At 38.4% G+C, this 25,838-nt stretch overlaps 1 protein-coding gene across 1 annotated transcript; it reads left to right on the forward strand.

Moving 5' to 3' along the window:
• The first annotated feature begins 1,396 nt into the window (after positions 1–1,396).
• LOC124291944 (fucolectin-4-like) lies at positions 1,397–7,525 on the forward strand. Its single transcript, XM_046729028.1, has 4 exons — positions 1,397–1,563; positions 5,377–5,598; positions 6,168–6,374; positions 7,192–7,525. The coding sequence occupies exons 1-4, from the start codon at positions 1,494–1,496 to the stop codon at positions 7,422–7,424; spliced, it is 732 nt and encodes a 243-aa protein (XP_046584984.1). The 5' UTR covers positions 1,397–1,493; the 3' UTR covers positions 7,425–7,525.
• Positions 7,526–25,838: the final 18,313 nt, after the last annotated feature.

Consider the following 25,838-nt stretch of genomic DNA (forward strand, 5'->3'; position numbering starts at 1 on the left):
TCAACGTTTGGCTTGAATGTTAAACCTGTAGACATGTCCATCCCTCTTTTGTACGCAAAACTACATACAAATCCGTATAAATCCGAATTACGGACGGTTCATGGACGACCTCCAGTTATATGGACTGGTAACATTCCTTTAAGGACCCGCAATTCCCAGTTGAAGATATGCGCCCTATACGTGTGCCCGAAACCTATGACCGTGGGTACATCGGTTTCTGTAATTTTCAGCGCCATATTGGTACTCATGGTACCGACTGTATTCCGGGTGTGAATGCATGTACCCTACAACTTCATTTGTAGTAAATGCTCGGCTGGCCAGGCTCATTCAGGTGGTTGACCGTATGGCACAATAAGTATCCCTATTGCAAGGATCGATAGTTATTGTAACCTCTGGATCGTCTTTTCAACAGGCTGGAAGGTTTAAGGACCACCGCCATATAGCTGAACCGCGGCATTAAAGAACAAACAGACCAATAAAATAGCTTCTCCCAACGCAATTATGTCCAGTTTCTAAGTGCAGTATCGATTGCTACAAGAACGCATCCGATGTGTTCGTGAACTACAAGACTGACGAGGTCAAACAGACCATCAGCACCATGTTTATGTGGCATACTGATTTCCTTATAAGCTTGCTACAATTGGTCAAGTGAATTTACTTGTCTTGATAAAGTTCGGGTTATAGATGATCCATAGCAAACATTGATGAGGGTAAGAGACGTTTCGATGGGTGAGGGTCAGTGTACATTGCATGTTATGACAATTGGGCCCCTTTTCACAAAGCTCTCGTAACCTTTCTCGTAGCATTCGTACTTCCTATGTTACAGTATAGTAGGTACGATTGCTACGAGAAAAGTTAAGAGATCTTAGGCTTACGAGAGCTTTGTGAAATGGGGCCCAGGGAACAATGACGCGCAATCAGCCATGGAGTTGAGTTTCACAATCCGATCCATTTAGACGTTTTACAACAGTTGTTGCTTGGGAACTAACACGGATCTTCGCGTGTGGCAATAATGTCAGTTGGTACTGATGCTATGCGCCTCGTCACCAGGGTAACAAATACCCCTTTACATCTGTACTTGTTGGCATCATATTCACAGAGCGAAACGGTTCCAGCTCACAAAGAAGTGTGTTGCATTGTACAAGACCAAAACACTGATATCGCAATACATTGAATGCATCATGAAAAATGAATGATCCTCACGCAGTTAAAACGTATCATTATCGTACTTTAACATCTGCTAATTAGGATATGGATTGCCATTAATGATCAGTGTTACTGTTGATTCTACAGATTAAAACATTTATACAAACAGCAAGGGATCCATTTACTACTTCCAACGAAATTGATTTCATCAGATAAATTAACACGTCATGAACTGTAAATCTCTACAGATGCAAACACATCTTCGCAAACTGCATCTGCTGAATCAGGTGGAACACAGGAAGGAGGATGGGCTTCGTCATCTGGGACGACTCACAACAGACGCAGACATGACGTCCTTCACAAGTCTGATGTATGTCAACGTGTTGTTTCTTCTTGTTGAATACTTGAAGGTAACAGGTAAGCATACACTATGTTTTTCGCTCAAGTTCAAAAGTGTAACGCTAATCAGAAATACATGGTTTTTACAGCGACAACGTGATCTCTGTATCAACATCTAATTTGAAATGTTTTGTTGTTGTTGATAGAGGTACTAAATCTGGTTACTTACATCCTGCCCAGCTATTTTCATGATTCGGATACGATGGCATACATCATCCAAGTTTGCCAATCAAATAAGCTCAGATAATGAAATTATGTATACGATAACTGAGGCACTAAACAAATTATTAACAGTACATTTTACATCATAAACCAAAGGTAAATAATCAGGTATCTCTTTGATGTATTGGAATGGGAATTGGTCATCATCACGAACAATTACCCATCTGTCCTTAAACTAGATATACAAATTTGTACTGTGGTAAAATAAAGTGCATGGGTGACACTGTCATCAACATTCTAATTGAAAAGAAAACCGCAAAACGTTTTGGTTAATCAAAAAAAAGAGATCTTGACCCCCGCACAAATTGCTCTATCTCACAAGCACATGTTTATGGATCAAATACTGAAAACTGGGTTCGCCTGAAGGTGAGCGTATTCATCGTCAAACAGAAACCATGTGTTAATCTGAGCACACGTGGGAACATTTAGAGCTAACGGCTTATACAGGGAATACGAACAGATACCAATTTATTCCCTGACACGTCAAAGTTACAAATAACCTTAACATATCTGCCATATGGCTTTTGAAAGTTTTACTGAGGCCATGGGAACTGTGTCCCAGGTCAACCAACGTTTGATTCAGACTTTCATTTCGATAGCTATTGGTCACTGTAAATCTAAATATGAAACAGAAAATGCGGTTCCATTGGTCGCTTATATTGCTAGGTCGGGTTGTTATGACGGAGTCGAAAATATTTAAACAATGTCAGATCATACCAAATGTTCAAGTTTATCTTGGCCGAATTCCATCGTTTTGCCAATCCGTTTTGAGTACCCATGCTGCCCAGATGCCACCTACTATGGTTATTTGGTTTGTTGTTTAACGCCTCACTCAACAATACTCCACCTATGTGGCGGCGGTCTGTAAATAATCGAGTCTGAACCTAACAAGCCAGTGATCAACATCATGAGCATCGACCTACGCAACTGGGATACGATGACATTTGTCAACGAAGTCAGTAAGCCTGACCACCCGACACCTTTAGTCGCCTTTTACGACAAGCATTGGATCAATTCTAACCCGGATGTTCACAGGTATGCCACATACCAACATATGCCTAAAATAGTTTTGCTGAGGACGTCCATCATTTTGCATATTGATTGATACGATGACATTTGATTTCATTCTTAACATATTGTTCAGACTTTTTTAAAAAGGAGATGTAACAATATGTAATGTCTGCATAAATTCCTCGTGGATCGAAAACTGATTGCCTTAGTTTGTCATGCTGGATAGTGGTGCAGAGTGTTGAAAACTCAACTGTTTCAAAATGACTGAAACTGAGTGTCGTATCAGAATACGTGAATAATGTGTGTGTGTGTGTGTGTGTGTGTGTGTGTGTGTGTGTGTGTGTGTGTGTGTGTGTGTGTGTGTGTGTGTGTGTGTGTGTGTGTGTGTGTGTGTGTGTGTGTGTGTGTGTGTGTGTGTGTGTGTGTGTGTGTGTGCCATAGGGCACGCTTACCCTTTTGTATAGTGAGACGCAGTGTCCCAGAGTATTTTGCAACAGGATTTAACCGGGACTGGTTAATCTTTAGCTTTGCGATTTACATCCTTAAGCTTCAAAAAACACGTTCTGCAACAAGCTCGTATGAAATCGTGTTCATATAAGAAAATGAAACTGTTTGTGGTTCCTGAAAATAAAAGTTAGGGACAAAAATTCTGGGAATGTTAATTTGTTATATTTTTTGTGTCGCAAATTTCAGGTTAATTGGAGATTTTTTCTGATCAAGAAATAGACCATAGATCTGAAAGGGAAATTATGTGCTGCAAAATGTTGTGCTGGTTTCCCATGGTCCAGTGGTCGTAAATTCGGGTAAGAGATTTGCCATGTGTATGATCCGTGTTTGACCAGCATCAAGTTATCCATGGAATATTTCAATGAAAGCACAGTTGGGCGGAAGGATGCTGAATCGCAATGTCGGATTATAAGACCCATTTAATTGGGAAATTGCAACCAGATATTATGATAAAATACATCCACCAAAATGAAGGAAGGAAGGAAGGAACGAATGAACGAACGGAAAACGAATGAATGAATGAATGAATGTCACAAAACAATGTCCGTAAGATCTCTAAAGAAACAAATGCTAATAACTTGAAATAGCTTAACTTGCAGTTTCATTGCGTCTGTGTATAGTGTCATGAAGGGTCTGTCAACGACATGTGTCAATGACTAGACACACAACCGTCCTACATCGTAACGTGCTGGCAATTTTTTTATATTTTCTTTGACATCGCCAAAACATCTTTCTGCCTCAGGTAGCAATATAGTGCCGTTCATTTCCCGTTTTAGAATTGTGAGGCATCTGATTGCAGGGAATCCATTCCGATCCAGCATCCAGTATCAGACCTTACATGGACAGTCTTTAAAGGCTTTCAGAAAAACGTGGGTGCATGAACTTTTTGGGATTAAGCATTAGAGTTGCAATCCGTTTCATTTCTTCACTCCTTATTTCAGTGTAACAAGCGAATCGCAACACTTTAAAAGTGACTAACTTGATCACAATTCAATGATATCCAAACTAGAAACCAAATCATACAAACTTTCTGTTTAATTACAGAAAATATAACAAAATAAAAAAGGTATTATATTGTCGTTATTTTTGTGTGGAGATTTTAACATCCTCCTTGCTATTATTAGTAAGCTTTCCCACCATTAGTGATATAGATAATATGACTATTGAACTGAAAATTCAGTCAAAAAATGTATTGTAATGTAATCGCACGTTTAGGTTTAATTGCAATGTGCTTTGTAAAGATAAACATGGACTAGAACTTTGGCTTCTTATCACTGTGTTTGTACACTGAACTATTTATTTTGATGGATTTATTGAGATGGGGTTGAGCATGACGAAACAGTTTCGATTCTGAATGAAGTTTCAATTTGAAAGTTTTCATGGTAATTATGTTACCAGCTCAATTTGTATTGTATTTGTGTTTTCAATATATACAGTATACTTGAGATTATAGAACACACATGAATCTATAACCTGGATGACTGAAATGTAATCAAGTTTAAGGTTCCTTGAAAGAGTACATTAAGCGTACCAATCGCACAAAATTTGTTTGTTTGAAAATAGAAACTGGCATCTTGGTCAACAAAGCCAGGGTACACACGTTTTGCGATCCAAAATCGTTTTGATAACGAAATCCTGTTTAGTGCATCAGTAATAGTTTCATCCAATGTTATGGAGACGCCTGTGACATTCATTATGGTCAAGGACGCATCTTTGAAACAGGTTATGAATTTAGATTATGCATAATATGCTGCTTATGGTCTGTTCACGATTTTAATGCCAATGGGCATTTTGAAATTTGGAATATAGTAATCGTGATTGGGTGTGGTTGAACGCCGCCTTTAGCCCATATTACAGCAATATCAATGTGGGGAATCGAGCCCGGGTCTTCAGAGAGGCGAGCGAACGCTTTAACCACTAGGCTACACCACCGCCTCCATTTTGGGAAATATTCATTTCTCAAGTAATGTGGTTATATATGCATGAATTCCCTGAGGCCATTGTGTAATTTGTCTATTCTATCTTCAACTACAGTCATTGAAGCGAAGTGTTGCCATGTACGCAATGCAAAATGCCTTTTATTTTTGACAGCACCCGTTCAGACAAACATAGCTCAAGGTAAACCTGCCTATCAATCCAGCGTGGCCCACAATGGTCACCCATTCTATGCCGTTGATGGTGTAACTGGAGGAAATTTCCATAGAGATCGCTGTATGCATACACCTTATGGCAAGTCCTGGTGGATGGTCGACCTTCTCAATGTCTACAACATATCTACAATCACTATTTTCAAAAGAACAGATTCTTGGTCAGGTATGTTCTGCATATTTGAATACATTGCAGTTGTACAACCCTTGCATTTGTAGAATTTAGTGTTGAAACATAAATGTAAACACAATCAACAAAACCATTATAAAATCATAAGAAATACCTGCCTACCATATCATAAGCATGTGTGAGTGATTTACTATTAATTAATGATCGGGTGTTCTTGAGATATGTGTACTCTGCCCTGTCACAATCACGCGCAAATTGTTCATCTGAAAATCTCGACCTTTATGTCTTGAGTTCCCGACATTGGGGTCGGTTCATTATTGGAAAGTTAAAGAGTCTTACGGGGCAGTTGAGGCTGATTCTCTTGCTGCTGTATCTGGTAAGTGAATCAGTGGTATTGACTATTTGACTATTATTGAACCATATTGGATCACTGAATGTTATTGAGCAAATATATTTAACAACTAAATGTATTCCGAGTCTGCTCAGGGGCGCTTATTGTGTGCAAATGAGACTATGTTAACACAATTCAGAAGGAATTTCTACATTATTGCAAGTGAAGCATGCATTCTAGAGAATTCGAACACTCCGATATCATGGTGTTCTAGGTCGGCTAGATCTTCTGAAGATAGAGGGCTTTCTCGGGCATCCTACCCTCTGTCCCGCATCCTCCCCGAAAGTCTGTGTCAACCAGATGGGCAGTTTCACTGGAACATCCAAGACTGTTGCTTGTGAACAGGAGGTTATGGCCAGATATGTGAATGTTTCTCTCGATGGCACGATGACGATGTGCGAGGTTCAAGTGTTTGGAGAAGGTAAGGTCTTTATTCAGACATTTACACTATGCATGAACGCCTCTTGGGGGAACTGGTGTATGTTAAGATTGACTAGGTACACAAATCAAGACAAATTGGTTCAAAGTAATTTTACGATGGCGGGGCACAATGGAGAAGCCAAACAAACGTCAATTATCACCATGGAAATATGACATGGCGGTACGTGCTGGTGATTGTAATGATACCATTGATAATAATATGGGGAAACGGGGTCCAGGGGTCTATATCCAGGGTGGGAAGAACCTTAATATTCATGCTATGTAATATGACAGAGGACCATCTTGTCCACAACAGAATATATCCCTTTCCTAATGTAGATTGGACTATGCTCGATAGACCAATGTCGTTCCAGACGCTTTTACATTACACTTGACTACAAGTCTATGGATAGTTATTAACGCAACTAGTGACACCTTCTATTGAATCTTAACAGACATAATGCAACACAACCTCAAAACTGGTCCGCAATGAATAACAGGTCCAAAATAACTGTCTACATATATCTTGATCAGTTCAACTGCTACCAGCAACCTCCACCTCCTCTACCTTGTGCAATGCTGACAATTCCCGCCTGAATTCCCGTCTTTGATTTGACAAGAATTGGTGCACATATTTTATTCAACATATAAGTCATATGAATACACGCCTGTGTTAGAATTCCCCACAGGAGCCATAATCCCTGTGCCTGGGCTGATGCCATACGTGTGGATCCTTGCTCATGTTGACATTCATTTGTTTGTATCGTTCCACAGGCTGAATAAACATCCTGCACTAATTCATTCCAACTTATTTACAGGCATTTGCTATAAAAATGATGTACAAATCCAAAAAGGTCGGAAGCAAGATAGTCCTTCACCCATGCAAAGCAGTTTGGCTTCGAGTCGCATGGAGTGCAGCAACATCTGTTACAGACACAGCTGTACGTTCTTCAACTACAACAGAGTGACTGGGGAATGCCAGACAGGAAGTGGCCTGGCAACTTCCGCTTCATCCTACGCTGCTGACTGGGACTTGGGCACAATCTGTTGAAGGGCGATTTTCCTGTAGAAATGTGGTTTTTCCACCTATCAAATCGTTCATGGTGATAATCGAAATCATAGACTTTTTTGATGTCATGGACGATTCTGTTTCTTGATGGATTGTGACATGGGAACTATTCCATAACGACGTTCATAACTGGAAGAAAATGAGAAATGATTTTCAGAGAAATGTGTTGTCCGGTCAAATATTTATCACTAACATTTGTAGCATCCATATTTAGACACAGATTTCCACCACAATATAGAAGATATGAAAACGATATAAGTATCTATACCGAAACGTCGCTATTGTATAATAACGAAGTTGATCATCCATAAAGGCTTGTCATTCCTAATTTAAGATCACTATAGCATTTATGTCCTGTCATTGTAATGATATGGAGTATTTCTTCATAGTCCTTGTACATGCTTCCTTTCGGTTTGTTAGCATATTTGTGCGCGTGCAAATCTGGTTGCGGAATATCTAAAACAGTTAACGTTGTTATCAGTATTTGTCATAACATTTTCCATTGGGAAGAATAATCTGACCATTTGTGTACCCTGTTCAATGGCTTTATCCGGAATCTAATGCGTATTGATATGCAGCGCTAACGTACTTCAGTTGGAATTGTTTTGTGTTCAATATTCCCGGCATCTCTGCTTGCAGTGTTACATGTTGCCTCTCCTGGTAATTAGAAGAATGTTGTATACTGATGTTGATAAGATGCACACAACACATCCTGTAATGTGTTGCTATTGTGAACAGACACTCCTTTGCTTTGGTTACTTATTTCATGTTCATTGTCACTGTAGTCTTCGCATGTAAAATATTATTGTGCGCTTGTTATCAATGGTAAACAGATGGCATACCTGTCAAAAATAAATGTGTTGAACGTCGTTCAAATTTTTTTTATTGTTTGTGTGTTTGTTTACATAACGGCTCTTATGCCCCCAGTTGTGCCTATTTCTGGAGAGCTTGTGGGCTTGTTTTGGTAATTGTACGTCCGCTTCCTACATTAGGAATTTTACTATCATAAATTGTCACGAGTATTAAAACAATATATATTTTTTATGCTCTTAAAAAAATGTAGGGAACATTTTATTTTTAATTTTCGATTGAAAATATTGGGAGATATATCGGAGTCGATCAATGTTGATATGATAATAATGAGTGTTTTGAGGAGTGCATCACCACTTCCACTTCCTTACGCCGTGATATTGCTGAAATATTGTTAAAAGCGGCGTCAAACTCCACTCACTCACTCCACTTCCTTATGACCATAGTTTGTTTGAGTAATTGCTCTTGAAAGATGAATGGTTGTACTGAAGGCAGGAATGAGAGTCTGAAAAGATGATATATCGTGTATATACAATTAAAAAATGTAAGGGATATTCCATTTTGCGAGCATACCACTAGCCAATGCCAGTGCATATGAGAAAAGTAATATATATCCATACAGATGAAACATTTCCAAAGGAAAGGAATAAAACTGAATTTTGTTGCAATTTTAGATTTGTCAGTGATTAAATTATCAGCAGATTTTGAACCTTTGCTTTTTATTCCCTGCACCATGTCCCATACCTTCGACATTCGCGTGCATGAATTAATTCTGGAGACACATTTCCTCCAAGATTGACGTTTGTTTTGTTTGAAGGTACAACGTGCTTTTGCATTTAGTATTTTATTTTATGACAGAACAGTTAGGTGATGGCGGAAATAATTGTCTGCCCTTTTCCTCTGTGTTTTGTTCTGGGGAGGTAGGGAGGGGGTCATCAATTTTGCACACATGTACTTGGGGGGTCAGCAATTTTGTGCATAAAAACATTACAAAATTATGCTTAAAGTTAGGGGGGGGGGCGGAAGGCGGTGTCATTGATTTTGTACATGACATGCAGGGGCTCACTTACTTTGAAAAGGCATAACCCCAGTGACATCTATCTACAAGCCAACATTAAAGAAACGTGGCAGTCTGTACTTCCGGACACCAACTAAGTTTCTTTAGACCCCCGGGACTACATAAAACTTGAAACATGCATGAAAAAAAGTATTTCTTTCAGTTTGTACTATAAGATTTGAATCAAAAAGATTATTGCACATCTGTCGTCATTCTGTAGCAGGGAGTATGTTGCCCCCAATTATGCAAAAAGAGAAACACTATCTCAGCAGAAGTGATAATGCAGATTACGCATTCAGCCGGTCATTCTGTCAAGTCAAACCCAAGTCTAACCTTCTTAAGTCTATGGACGTTTCTTTCGAAACATGTTTGGAAATAAAACTAAGCGAGAATTGACAAACAAAACATAACTTGGCTAGATGTATTTTATATTGGTTTGAAATAAAAATATTCTAGCATTGGTATAATTCAACACGAACGTTTTTGAAGGTTGTTGTACATTATTGCCGCTAACAAAGTGTAATGACCAGATGCCCCAACACATGTCACACCTAGATGTGACTTCAGGCTTAGCACGTTTCGTTTTTGTTGCTATTGTCAATCCTCACGAAGTGGGAACCCGCTGACCACAATGCAAAGAGGTCACGCCTTCGCACTGACAAACATTAAGCATTTTTCAGATACATTAATCATGCTATCTCAAAACATTATGCATATGGACATTTATGCATAGATATTAACACTGCTTTATTAACCTATATGATTACCATTCATTAAGTATGTATTACTTATCTATATCTATTTGCATCTTAAAGAGTTATTATTTATATTTAATTAGTGTATTTGATTAATGGTGGTAGTTGGTGGGAAACACATTATTTCTTATCTACTGATCTTCACGGATGGGTTGCCACGGAAAGTGATTAATTGTTCAGTGATACATGTACAGTAAGACTTAATCGCATGCACCGTTTTAATACACAATCCACATACTTACCTACACACTGTAGAGAGAGATAGTAATCACAACAAAGCACCACATAATGGTCTCTCGGAAAATGTTGTATTAGACAGTTGAAACAGTCATCATCATCACATTTACATTCCACTTTGTTCAATTGTCTTATCGACTGATTCTGGTGAGACAATGTCCGAATAATATACAATTATTTCCAAAGGTCAGATACTGTGTAGCCAAGATATGTATAAATTCATTGCAAGTATTTATAGGACGCTAATCTCCATTCTTAATAATCATTACAACTGTTTTGTGCATTGTCTTGTCAGTCAACCAGTACCACTGTCACTATCATTAATTATTTTTGTTTAAGTTAAGACATTTATGACCTTTATCGTTTATCCCTTTGACCCTGTCTGTTATCACACTAATAAGCCTTAGTCAAAGACAATGATATTGTCTCTTTATCTGTCCATTGTTGTCCCTTCGTCTGTCCATTTTGTCCAGTGGATTAATATGGAATCGTTTCCATTCTCAGCTCTTGGGGAGTGTAAACACATGCTGTGAGACGCTACATGGTATCCTTCCGGGTACCCATTCACAGTCGGTTCAACAGAAGCAAACTTTGAGGTAACACCACACCTGGGACAGGACTTTATGGGACAATAAGACGGGTTGTGGATCTTTTCGAACTTTACGTTGCCTTTACGTTGTGACCGATGGCCAATCTATAAAACGTCGCCGTATCAAATTACCCTTACACTATATCACGAAACTATACACAAAGAACTTAATTAAGAACTCCCTGTATTTTTGCAATAGGTTTTCAGCGCGTACATAAAACTTCTTGTGGTGACCACGATGGAAAAATATGAGTTTTTCTGACCCGTACGATCGTTTGACTCATAAAAAAGACAAAATGATTAGAATTTATGCTGATTCTATGATGATAATTGCTCATTTAAAAACATACACTGATTTTCATACAAAACCAAGGCTGTACAAGTATGTCCCTGGAATGTTTATCGTTGAATTTATTGGTGAATGTGAACATTCAAAATGTCATTTTGCGTGTCTTACACGATTCAACGTCAATACCCAGTGTAACCTCCATGTTACTGTATGACAGCCAGTACTCTCATACCCCTGTCAGCCTCCTGATCATCTGAAGGGGCAGTGTACGCCATTCCTCGTGTAAAGCAGCTTCCATTTGGGCCAGGTTCTGTATAGAAGGATCCCTTTGTTGCACACGACGACCAATCATGTCCCAGATATGCTCCAAAGGTTTAAGATTGGGGCTCATTTACTCGTGAGATATGTCAGGGGTGCTTAACGAAGTTATTTGTCTACACAACTAAACCTGCGCACAACTCTTATTCTCTTAAAGAAATACGAATTAACCTTTAAATTCTACTGCTAACTTTTAGCTTGAAAATATATCTCCTTCCAACCTGCATTCTTCTCCTCCTTGGCAAATAGTGAAACCATCGGTAGATTTTACACAAGGAAAACTAAGAAATCAGAAACCAGCCATACACTTCTCATACTTATAAATCTATCTTCACAGATGGATATAGGAATCGTGGCGTAGTTGCTAGTGCCACTGTTATTGGATCCAAAACAATTTCTTACCAGAAAACAGATTTTGACAGCCGAAGCAAACACAATTTCATCTGATGCTAAATATGTAAACAGTTTAAATATAAACACTTCAAAAACATTTTCGATTCTGTTTCTTGCCTTCAGGCCATTAAACAGTTTTAGTTGCCAGGGAGGAGTAGAATGCATAATAATGAATAATTCGTATTTCTTTAAACATCCCGATTGAAATGAAAGTCTCGAATTAAAAAGTGATCTTGCCACTGACCAATATGACATCCTCTTTTGTTTGTTGCTGAGCCATGTTCGAAACACCGTTAACACGATGACCGATTCTGCTGGTGCGGCATCATTTAACACATCTGTGACACCACTGTTGAAAACTTTACAGCGATTATAAACCTTTTTAGAAGTTTCATCAGTGATCTAATGGACTGACTGACTGAATTTGGTTTTACGCCGCTTTTAGCAATATTCCAGCAACATCACGGCGGGGGACACCAGGAATTGGCTTCACACATTGTACCCATGTGGGGATTCGAACCCGGGTCTTCGGCGTGACGAGCCAACGCTTTAACCACTAGGCTACTCCACCGCCCCTGATCTAATGGAAAATAGTGGGACACCCAAGTTGGTATCAATAAGTAACATGCAATAAAAGCAACTACCAGTTACACCTGCTTCAGTTCAGATTTCGAAAGGTCATCATGAGACGAAGTCGTATTGGCCACTCGAGATAGACTGATGAGCCTTTACTGAAAGGTGAAGGTCCTCTGTTTTGTATTCCTTATCATGAAAGAATCACAGTGAAAATGTACTGCTCTACTGTATTGATCTTTCAGGAACCGTGCAGAAGGCAGAAGTATTATACGTCCCCACGATTCCCAGAATAGTGGCCCAAGTTTGGTTGCTGGGGACCTATAACCCATTTTATTTGTTATTATTCTCTGTAGTTATATAGTCATGGAAGGGAATGAGGCAAAATATGAAAGCTCAAGTATTCCTTTAGTTATTTCCACATTTTCACCCACAGTGCAATATAAAGCACGACAAGAAACCCGGAAAAGAGTACAGGAACACTTGCGCTTTCGCGTGTTCCTTTATTCGTTTCCATGAGTATACGTATATCTATATTTTTGATAACATGCTAGGTTTAAGTCAAAATCTCCAATACTCTAGTAATTTCACTTCACATTAATCAGAGCTATTTTCAATCTAAATTTATTTAATGTTTAAATTAGAAATTGCTCTCATTACGGCATGGCTCGTATATTACTGATGTGACATTAAATATGACGTTGGGTACGTCGGTGTCTAGATTTATATCAGCACGACACTCGCACTCGCATTTTGACTTGTCATAGATTGTCTTGTCCAGGCTGGAATGTTTAATTACCACCGTCATATATAACAGCAATGAGGCGTTAGACAGTAGGGAATCAATTTTACAGAAACGGTAAAATTCGAAGTAAGATAGCTCCTCCTTCCCCATGGTACAAATTAATGCTGCTAGTTCTAAATGTAGCATCGAATGCTACAGGAACGTCCCCTTTGTGTTCGTGAAGAAGGTACCATGAAAGTGTCACACAGAGAATCAAATACTGACTTCTCCAGGGTCTTCGGAAGGGAGTTCAGCACCATGTCTGTCTAAAGTACTGTTGGAAATGCTAGAAAAATGCTTTTTGATTTATATATAAAATTCAGAGGTATTACAGTTACTTAAATAACAAATATCACTTTAAGAAACATCTACCTAATGTAGACCGAGGGAATAAATTTTGAGACATGCCCTAAAATGTGTTTTTACTGATGAAAATACCAAAACTTAGAAAAATAACGGGTAGTGGGACGTTATTTGATACAAACTTTAACTGCCTGTGTTACGTCATCAGCATGCACGGTATCGACAGGTGAAATTGACACCTGAGCACACGCTCGGGGGAGGGGTCATCTCAATAGATGTTTTCTTCAAAATGTTGAATATGTGTACGTATAGTATACGTATTGGTTATATAAGGGATCATTTGTGTATGTGTGTTTGTTTTGAAATAAACATACGAATTACTGTACATTGGAAAGAATCCTATCACTTGTGTTATCTTATCGATTGATTGTAGAAATGTGCAACGTTTTAATAAATGTTTTGCATGTCAACAGTATATTTCATTGCAAAAATATGGATGTAATTCGGTCAGTTTAATCTAGTTGTGAACATTGGCCAAAGATTGAACGAAGTAACTGGTGTAGCTTCTTTAGAATATATATTATTCTTCTCATAAAGATTGTAGACCTCCCGTCTAAGTACTCCCTTGTCAAAGTTGTCAAGGATGGTTTTACGTCCCAGTTTTGCTTTTGAGACGGTCCCTGTCTTGTCTGATTTGTTGACAATATTGTAAACTTGTTGGTAAGACATACCAACAGCTCTACAAGTTCTGTAATAAACCCTTTCTAAACTAATGAAAGGTTTACCTCTGTCTTTTTCAAGCACAAAAAACTTATAAACCTTTGCAACAATTGACTGCAAATAGTTGGCCATAGTGGACGCTGTGATAAAGATGTGCATGCATGACGGGAAACTTATTTATCAAGACTTAACATTTATATTAATATTTCTTCAATAAAGAAACGATAATTAAGTAAAGTAACACAAACATTCAACATTTATTTGTTAAAGAAAAACGTTGATTCATATTTTTACACCACCTGTATTATTAGCATAAATGTAAAGACTATTTCAGATTTCTGTTGTTGAACTCTGAAAAAATCCTAAGTTGTTGTTTTGGTACCATATTCTCTCCTGCAAACTGCCCTTTAAATGCATGGGAATGTTAAATCGATTGAAATAAAAATTGGGTACACTATAGGCGAGTTGATATATTGACAACATAGTACATTTATCACCTTTATCAAAGTATTAAGGCTAAAAAGCATTTTTCTAGCATTTCCGACAGTACTTTAGCATACTGTTTTCCTTATAAGCTTGCTACATGAGGTCAAGTGACATTACTTGCCTTTATCCAGTCCGGGTTATAGATTGTCCCTTGCATAGATGGGTAAGAGACGATCTTACTGCAAGGGTCAGTGTACATTGCATCTTACGACATCAGGGAACGATGACGCGCAATCAGCCATGGTGTCGAGTTTCAGAATACAATCCATTTAGCTGCGTTTACATGCACATGTAGCTGGGGAATTAACATGGGCTTTTGCGGATGAAATATAAAAAACAAGACATGGTCATCAATATCCCCCGCCACGGTGTTTTGTCCCTATTTGGTTCCTGTATTTTAACACCACCACGACATTCATGTCCTGATAACACATACCACATTTGGTTTCCCTATCTATATAACGGTTACTGATAAAATCTGTTCTTGACATTGGCACTAAGTCAAGAATCGCATGACAAGGGCCATAACGCTGTAAAAAAATTGTAACACGGTTTCCGTTTTCGAACTCCATCAAGGCAGTTATGTCCTGAAAAGACATACCAAATTTGGTTTCCCTATCCATAATGGTTTTTGAGAAAATCTGTCCCCATAATCTCGAAGTTATAACCCCCTCCCACTTCGTGGCGGGGATAATATTGGTAGGTACTGATGATATTCATCTCCTGTACTTGTTGGCATCTTATTTACAGAGCGAAACGGTTCCAGCTCAAGAAGGACTCACGCATTGAAGACATGAGAATGAAAGGTTCTCACTCAGTAGAAAAATATAATTGTCGCACTTCACCCCGTACTAATTAGGATATGAATTGCTATTGATGAAGAATCAAGTCTTACAATTATGTCTATAGTTTAAAACATTTAGCAAACAGCAAGGGATACATTTATATTCTTCCAACGTAATTGATTTTTTCAGGTAAGTTGAAACTCCCTGAACTGTAAATCTCTGAAGATGCAAAATGCATCTGCTGAATCATGTAAGGAGGATGGGCTTCGTCATCAGGGACGACTAACAAAAGACACAGACTGTCCTTCACAAATCCGATGTACACCGTCGTGTTGTTTCTTCTTGTTCAATACTTGAAGGTAACAAGTAAGCAGTTCCTGTTTTACAGTCAAGTTGAATAAGAAATTGGTTTGATCAGCAAAAAGACCTCTGTAACAACGTCTATTTTGACGAATGGTTTATTGATAATAGATACATTCAGTCTAGCTATTTACATCCACGTGGTTGTATACTATCGTTATAAAGAGTACACTGAAGGCATGGACAAGAAAAGGACAAAGCTTTCCATACTCATCAGAAAGACTCCCTTGGACGATTAGGACTATATCACAAGCACTTCTTCAGAGATCACTATCAAATAATGAAAACCGTGGTTCGTGTATAGATGTTCGTGTATGGCAAAAAACATTCCCGTGTGAGGCAACAAATACTCGTTTGTAGCTTGTGAGTGAGTGAGTTAATATTTAACGTCACATCGGCAATATCTCAGCCATATCGTGACGAAAACAATTTATACAATAAAGATGAAAACATTCTTTTTGAAAGGACCTTTCATTCTCATGATGTTTCAATGCATGAGTCCTTCGTGAGCTGGAACCGTTTCGCTCTGTGATTAGGATGCCAACAAGTACAGGAGATGCATACCATCAGTACCTACCAATATTATCCCCCGACACGAGTGGGAATATTACTGAGCTCCTTCCGAGACCGGACTGGATTAAGACAAGTAATCTTGACCACTTGTAGCACGCTTATCAGGAAAACAGTATTCTAGACAGACATGGTGCTGAACTCCCTTCCGGGACCCTGGAGAAGTCAGTTTTTGATTCTCTGTGTGACACTCTCATAGTACCTTCTTCACGAACACAAAGGGGATGTTCCTGTAGCATTCGATGCTGCATTTAGAACTAGCAGCATTAATTTGTACCATGGGGAAAGAGGAGCAAGATTACTTGTGGACACTTCATATCTGTACACCTTTTCTCTATCATATTTATACGCGAAGGCCGAGTTCGGGTTAAAGGGAGTTGGGACAGTTTCAGGGCTAGATAATGTAACAGAAATGATTTTTTTATTTGAGTTTTACCGTTTCTGTAAAATTGATTCCCTACTGTCTAACGCCTCATTGCTGTTATATATGACGGTGGTTATTAAACATTCCAGCCTGGACAAGACAATCCATGGCAAGTCAAAATGAGTATCGATCCTCGCAATAGGGATACGGTGACATACAGTCATCAACTTGAATGAGCCTTGTCAGCCGAGCATTTACTACAAGTGAGGTTGTTGGGTACATGCATTCTCACCCAGAATCCATATAGATGACTTTGGCGAAACCCAAGCGTACGAGTGTGGTGCTCATATTAATCTTGAAACCGATATACCCAGCGTCATATTTAATGTCACATCGGTAATATATGAGCTATATCGTAAAGAGAACAATATATACTTTAATAAATAAATAAATTTAGATGGAAAATACCTCTCGTCAATGTAAAGTGAAATTACTAGAGTATTTATAAATAAAGATATAAAACAGAGAATAAAGGGTTGAACTTACGCCGCATTTAGCACTATTCCAGCAACATTACGGCGGTGGACACCAGGAATGTGCTATTGATCATTTAGTACGATTTGAATCCTTTGTTAAAAATTCCAAAGTTTCTAAACAACACGTAGTCTCATTTCTCTTTGAATTTGAGAAAGCCTACGATACAACTTAGAACCACTGCATTTTAAAGGGTTTAAATGAGTTTGGTTTGAGAGGTTGTTTACCTCATTTCATATAACAGTTTTTAATAGACAGATGATTGCAAGTCGGAGTCGGTTCAACCCTCATTACAGTCAGGATCAGAGTGTTTCACGAGGCATGTTATTTTGCGTTAAAATAAACTGTCCTTCAACGGTTTTTACTGAATAAGTATAAAACCATTATTTTTGGAGCTAACATTGACCTGGAAAATATATCCTCTTTCCGCCTGCTTTCTTATCCACTGTGGCAAATAGTAAGGCCGAAAGACGACTTAAAATAGGTCACATTTTAAAAATTAAAAACAGTCGAATAACATTATAGGCAAGACTTTTATCAGTTAAGAAGTAAATATGATACATACAAATCCTTATTTACAGATGGATCCAAGGAAAGTTAAAAGGTATTTTGTAAACATCCACTTTTCAGTTCAATAATGATCTTTCTTCTGGATATCCAGCCATGTTTCTGGTAACGCAATGGCCGATGTTGCTGCCAAGGTAGTACACGACAAATAATAATAGTCCATTTATATTGCACATTTATCCATGCACATTGCATGCTCAAACCGCTGACATATTACCCCTGGTCAACGAGTACAGAACATTCCCTTTGGAGAATACAACCGGTCGCCTGTCAGGCGCTCAAGGACTACCATCGTATCATACCAGGTACCCAATTTTACTGCTGGGTGGACAGAGGCAAGTTTGAACAATCACACCATCCTAAGGTGAGACCAAATGTATCACATATGCTTCATTGTGGGGCAGGACGGAAGTCCTAGAAACTTTCAGGAGTCAAGCTGCCAAACACGGTCACCCATCCGAGGATTATCTCCGAAATTTGTGACACCACTTCTTCCTCCATACCCTGATTACAAAACCGTCATTAAATCTTACACCCGAGACCCAATTCAGAAGAACTGTGTCACCCAATACAAGTATGTTTCAATAAATTACATCATAAATAGCCAAAATTGGCTAAACCTACTTGAGTGGCCTGCCCAGATTTTGAAGAGGTCGTCATGCTCATGAATACCTGTTGAAAGGTGCTCACATCAAGGATCCTCCGTTTTGCATCCTTTATGATGAAAGAATCAAAGTCAAGCATGTCCTACTTGACTATTGAGGGGTTTTTCCATTAAAATGGACAAATATGGACGGATCTTTTTAACAAACTTAATCCCTATCTAATCCTAACTTTTTCAAGGAAATTGATTTAACTGATACATTTTGAATTTCTATTGTAACTAATATATGAGTTTTAATTTGTTAGAATGAATAAATAGCTTTAACTGAAGTGGCAATACTTTCATTGGGGGTTGAAGTAGCGTACATGTATTGTCCTACTGAGAGGGTATGTAAGTCCCACCTCTTTCAAGATATTTTTCATACTACATGGTTTTAATCGTAGAATATATGTTCATTTACTACTTGGCTCAATTGGAGTATAATCGCCAACGACTGAATGGATGGCGTAAATTCAGCTAGGATCCATACAGGCAGTAAAAGTACTGTAAGTCAGCATGGTCACTAGTATGGTGGTCTACCTTCAGTTGCTAGCGATCATTAGCCCGTTTTTATATTGTATTGCTCTTCATAGTGATATCCCTTTTAAGCTATTTATAAACCTCTAACTTTAACTTTTAACTCACTCACTCACTGAATGTCGTTGGTCCAGCCATACCGTCCATGGTGTAGTTATCTCTCTTTACAACAGAAGTCACTAAACTTAAGTTTGACCCTGTAAAATAAATGTATTAACAGAGTGGAACATAGCTTATGTCATATGTTGTATTTGTGGTATGCATTTGTGTGAAATGATAACCGATATTTCTATGCCAAACCATTGGTTTAGTTTTACAAGTTACAGAGCTATACAACTATGTGATGAGGCAATGCTCATGGACGGTGAAGTGATGTTGCAGAAAGGATTCAACCATGCAAAAGCCCGTAAACGCGATCGCTGGAGCGGTGACGGAAAGCTATGAAATATGGATGCGGGGATACCGAGAGATGAAACGACGTGATGTTGTGATGCCATGCATCATCAGAGCGATGAAACGATGAAGGGTGGTGCGAATGTCATTTTTGTGCCTTTTGAAATAATCATCATTATGGTCAGTTGGTAATTTCACGGAGAGTAAAGATCACAGACATGCTTTTGCAGAGGAGTATACTCCTAATGAATCAAAATTAAAGCGTTGTAAATTGAGTGTATGATTTCATACAGTTTGGGCGTCACTAAATAATAAATAGGGAACAACTGAACCAATATGTTGCACATTGAAGCCAGATAGGAAAATGTACATTTTTATCCAAACATATCCTGTTCTTGTCAAACATACAGAGGTTAAAGCCAAAGAAAATATAAATAATGTAACTTTTCTTGAATTTACCTGAATTACATGATTGACGTATAAATCATTTCATTTGCGGTAACCGATTTCAATGTTCATTTCACCGATGTCTCATAGTCATCTGAGTTTTAATTCGTACATTTTTATCAGCAAATATCAGAGCGATGGCAAATTAAAAAACATCTCTGAAATGTTTTAATTATATTTTTCGTATTTCTATGTCATCCCATCTTTTGTTCAAATGACACTATTAGGTTTATTCCAACGTGTCAGATCACGAAAATCGCAGAAAATATCACATAGTTTATGGATTATCACCAGTCCTGATTTCAAACCTTATGACGCTTTGTTTTCGATACTGAATCACAACTCGTGTTGCATTCCAGTACACGTATGTAAAACAAACATTCTGCACAAAATATTACTATTTTAATAACTCCAAAGTTTACACTTTCGTGAAATCTAATAACACTTTCCTAGTAAGTGCAAAGGTCACCGGATGCGATGTCACAGACAGGGGTTGTAAACTAAAACTCATTCGTTATTATTCGTTATGTCAGTAAATTGGAGATATTCCGTCTATCAAACCCAAATTTAACACAAATGGCTATTTAGTGTGAATAATCGAAGTTCATGTGATATTTGTTTTTCTGTTTTTGACCATTTGTTTATAACTAAGTATACCGAAAGTTGCTAATTGTTAGAAACTATTGACCGTCAGTGTTTTCTCTTCAGCAATGAACATTGATCAAATTATAAAAAGTGATTACATTATGACGAAAATATCAGACTGAGGTACCACGTAAAGTGTCTAAACTCAACAATGGCCGTTGTTTGTGCCTGCGGGCCGAGAAACCTGGCAAATACAGTTTTAATTCCCGTATTTTTTTCGTTTTAAAATACATAAACTACTTAAAGTCTATATATTTAGAAATTTGGACATTCAGGCATTCTTTACATAATTCAAATGACACGGAAATCTACTTAGGAAAGAATTATTGCCAGACTTATTTGGGGGTGGCATGACGCTTCTGGGTTCGACACAGCATTGAGACGATTAATGACCTTCAGCATGGAAATACTGTTTGCTTTTCGGAGACGTATGAGCATAACAATACTTACAATTTGAGTCCGACTTTACTTATTGGTCCGCGAAGATCCTGTTTTGAAATTGGTCTTCAGCAACCCATGTTCCTTGTAAGAGGCGATTAACGGGATCGGGTGGTCAGGCTTGCTGACTTGGTTGACATGTCATCGTATCCTTACTGTGTAAATCCATGCTTATGATGTTGATCACTGGATTGTCTGGTCCAGACTGGATTATTTACAGCCCACGGCCATATAGCTGGAATATTGCTGAGTGCGGCGTTAAACAACAAACAAACAAATGAAAGAGGACATGATGAGACAGTTTCCAATTAAATGTTACAATTGTGTAACCGTTTGCCTGCATTATGCTTTGGATTGCTAAGTGTTCACATTACGGTATTTACATACAGGGCAAAGTTGCAGATTTGCACCTGCCCCAGACCATCTGCAAATGTGTGTGGTGTAAATATACACACGTGAGTAAACGCGTTCACACAACAGCTATACACACACACATGTAAATCGGGTCCTTCGTTATGGTATCTGGTGATGACTGGCGTGGTGCCGTCATGGTGTAATTTGGGCCTGTGTTATGTTATCTGGTGATTACTGGTGCGGTGGGTCATGGTGTAATCGGGTCCTACCTGTTGAAAGGTGCTCACATCAAGGATCCTCCGTTTTTGCATCCTTTATGATGAAAGAATCAAAGTCAAGCATGTCCTACTTGACTATTGAGGGTTTTCCATTAAAATGGACAAATATGGACGGATCTTTTTAACAAACTTAATCCCTATCTAATCCTAACTTTTCAAGGAAATTGATTTAACTGATACATTTTGAATTTCTATTGTAACTAATATATGAGTTTTAATTTGTTAGAATGAATAAATAGCTTTAACTGAAGTGGCAATACTTTCATTGGGGTTGAAGTAGCGTACATGTATTGTCCTACTGAGAGGGTATGTAAGTCCCACCTCTTTCAAGATATTTTTCATACTACATGGTTTTAATCGTAGAATATATGTTCATTTACTACTTGGCTAAATTGGAATATAATCGCCAACGACTGAATGGATGGCGTAAATTCAGCTAGGATCCATACAGGCAGTAAAAGTACTGTAAGTCAGCATGATCACTAGTATGGTGGTCTACCTTCAGTTGCTAGCGATCATTAGCCCGTTTTTATATTGTATTGCTCTCCATAGTGATATCCCTTTTAAGCTAGTTATAAACCTCTAACTTTAACTTTTAACTCACTCACTCACTGAATGTCGTTGGTCCAGCGATACCGTCCATGGTGTAGTTATCTCTCTTTACAACAGAAGTCACTAAACTGAAGTTTGACCCTGTAAAATAAATGTATTAACAGAGTGGAACATAGCTTATGTCATATGTTGTATTTGTGGTATGCATTTGTGTGAAATGATAACCGATATTTCTATGCCAAACCATTGGTTTAGTTTTACAAGTTACAGAGCTATACAACTATGTGATGAAGCAATGCTCATGGACGGTGAAGTGATGTTGCAGAAAGGATTCAGCCATGCAACAGCCCGTAAACGCGATCGCTGGAGCGGTGACGGAAAGCTATGAAATATGGATGCGGGGATACCGAGAGATGAAACGACGTGATATTGTGATGCCATGCATCATCAGAGCGATGAAACGATGAAGGGTGGTGCGAATGTCATTTTGTGCCTTTTGAAATAATCATCATTATGGTCAGTTGGTAATTTCACGGAGAGTAAAGATCACAGACATGCTTTTGCAGAGGAGTATACTCCTAATGAATCAAAATTAAAGCGTTGTAAATTGAGTGTATGATTTCATACAGTTTGGGCGTCACTAAATAATAAATAAGGAACAACTGAACCAATATGTTGCACATTGAAGCCAGATAGGAAAATGTACATTTTTATCCAAACATATCCTGTTCTTGTCAAACATACAGAGGTTAAAGCCAAAGAAAATATAAATAATGTAACTTTTCTTGAATTTACCTGAATTACATGATTGACGTATAAATCATTACATTTGCGGTAACCGATTTCAATGTTCATTTCACCGATGTCTCATAGTCATCTGAGTTTTAATTCGTACATTTTTATCAGCAAATATCAGAGCGATGGCAAATTAAAAACATCTCTGAAATGTTTTAATTTTATTTTCGTATTTCTATGTCATCCCATCTTTTGTTCAAATGACACTATTAGGTTTATTCCAACGTGTCAGATCACGAAAATCGCAGAAAATATCACATGGTTTATGGATTATCACCAGTCCTGATTTCAAACCTTATGACGCTTTGTTTTCGATACTGAATCACAACTCGTGTTGCATTCCAGTACACGTATGTAAAACGAACATGGCGCGCTTCGTCCAGATTCTGCACAAAATATTACTATTTTAATAACTCCAAAGTTTACACTTTCGTGAAATCTAATAACACTTTCCTAGTAAGTGCAAAGGTCACCGGATGCGATGTCACAGACAGGGGTTGTAAGCTAAAACTCATTCGTTATTATTCGTTATGTCAGTAAATTGGAGATATTCCGTCTATCAAATACAAATTTAACACAAATGGCTATTTAGTGTGAATAATCGAAGTTCTTGTGATATTTGTTTTTTGTGTTTTGACCATTTGTTTATAACTAAGTATACCGAAAGTTGCTAATTGTTAGAAACTATTGACCGTCAGTGTTTTCTCTTCAGCAATGAACATTGATCAAATTATAAAAAGTGATTACATTATGACGAAAATATCAGACTGAGGTACCACGTAAAGTGTCTAAACTCAACAATGGCCGTTGTTTGTGCCTGCGGGCCGAGAAACCTGGCAAATACAGTTTTAATTCCCGTATTTTTTCGTTTTAAAATACATAAACTACTTAAAGTCTATATATTTAGAAATTTGGACATTCAGGCATTCTTTACATAATTCAAATGACACGGAAATCTACTTAGGGAAAGAATTATTGCCAGACTTATTTGGGGTGGCATGACGCTTCTGGGTTCGACACAGCATTGAGACGATTAATGACCTTCAGCATGGAAATACTGTTTGCTTTTCGGAGACGTATGAGCATAACAATACTTACAATTTGAGTCCGACTTTACTTATTGGTCCGCGAAGATCCTGTTTTGAAATTGGTCTTCAGCAACCCATGTTCCTTGTAAGAGGCGATTAACGGGATCGGGTGGTCAGGCTTGCTGACTTGGTTGACATGTCATCGTATCCTTACTGTGTAAATCCATGCTTATGATGTTGATCACTGGATTGTCTGGTCCAGACTGGATTATTTACAGCCCACCGCCATATAGCTGGAATATTGCTGAGTGCGGCGTTAAACAACAAACAAACAAATGAAAGAGGACATGATGAGACAGTTTCCAATTAAATGTAACAATTGTGTAACCGTTTGCCTGCATTATGCTTTGGATTGCTAAGTGTTCACATTACGGTATTTACATACAGGGCAAAGTTGCAGATTTGCACCTGCCCCAGACCATCTGCAAATGTGTGTGGTGTAAATATACACACGTGAGTAAACGCGTTCACACAACAGCTATACACACACACATGTAAATCGGGTCCTTCGTTATGGTATCTGGTGATGACTGGCGTGGTGCCGTCATGGTGTAATTTGGGCCTGTGTTATGTTATCTGGTGATTACTGGTGCGGTGGGTCATGGTGTAATCGGGTCCTACATTATGTTACCTGGTGATGACTGGCGCGGTGGGGTCATGGTTTCATCGGGTCCAACGTTATGGTATCTGGTGATGACTAGCGAGGTGGGGTCATGGTGTAATGGGGTCCTACGTTTTGTTATCTGGTGATGAGTGAGTGAGTTTAGTTTTACTCGACAATCCAGTGATCAACAGCATCGATCTGTGCAATTGGGAACCGATGACATGTGTCAACCAAGCCAGCGAGCCTGACCACCCGATCCCGTTAGTCGCCTCTTACGACAAGCGTGGGTTACTGAAGGCACATTCTAACCCGGACCTTCACGGGTCTTATCTGGTGATGACTGGCGTGATGAGGTCATGGTGTAATCAGCCCACCATCAATCGAGATCAAGGATATTTCATTCCATCTGCTTATGATGCACTCCTCCACCAAATCCAATCAGCTGTATAAACATATCCTCCTTGTTAAACCACCCCCTTTCATTTGTACATCTCTGGCTTCTTGAGAACAAAACAAGTCAAAATTTACTCTTGCAATGGAAATTCCATTGTTTTATACCTATTTATAATAAAAACTATTACCCTGAATATGGAATATATCCAGTTATGAATATTGTTCCCCCGCAACCCATGCTTTGCAGCAGGAGGAGAGTCAATGGAGCCGTTTGTCAGGCTCAGTGATGTAGTTGCTTGTAGTTCAAACTGTGTGGACCGATGGCCATTCATGTTATCAACAAGACAAGTACAACTGAATAAATTTCGGAATATTTTATATTATGTAAATCAATTTCCAGTCTCTTAAAATGTTCCTCTGGTACAGCTCACTGAAATATTCTTTTGCAGAAGATTGTCACTCTTGCATCTTTTCACTACTGCTGCAACAAGTGCCACGGAGAATCTGTGCATGTAGAAGTCCTCTGACTCGGGCTCATACATGTGCCTTGTTTTCGAACCCCGGTAATGGTGCATCGTAGCCACGTCCTCCTCAACTACCAGAGTCTGGTAGCCTGGTTTATACACCTCCACATAGTGAATAAACATTTCTTCAACTACATCAGGTATTACCAGGCTTTTGGGACAAATCCCCTTAGCGCTTGTCTTCATTCTTTTAGTGTACAGTAAGGGGTGT

This window comes from Haliotis rubra, unplaced genomic scaffold (genome assembly GCF_003918875.1).
Source record: "Haliotis rubra isolate DU_JTF1 unplaced genomic scaffold, ASM391887v1 Scf502, whole genome shotgun sequence".
NCBI classification, from domain to species: domain Eukaryota; kingdom Metazoa; phylum Mollusca; class Gastropoda; order Lepetellida; family Haliotidae; genus Haliotis; species Haliotis rubra.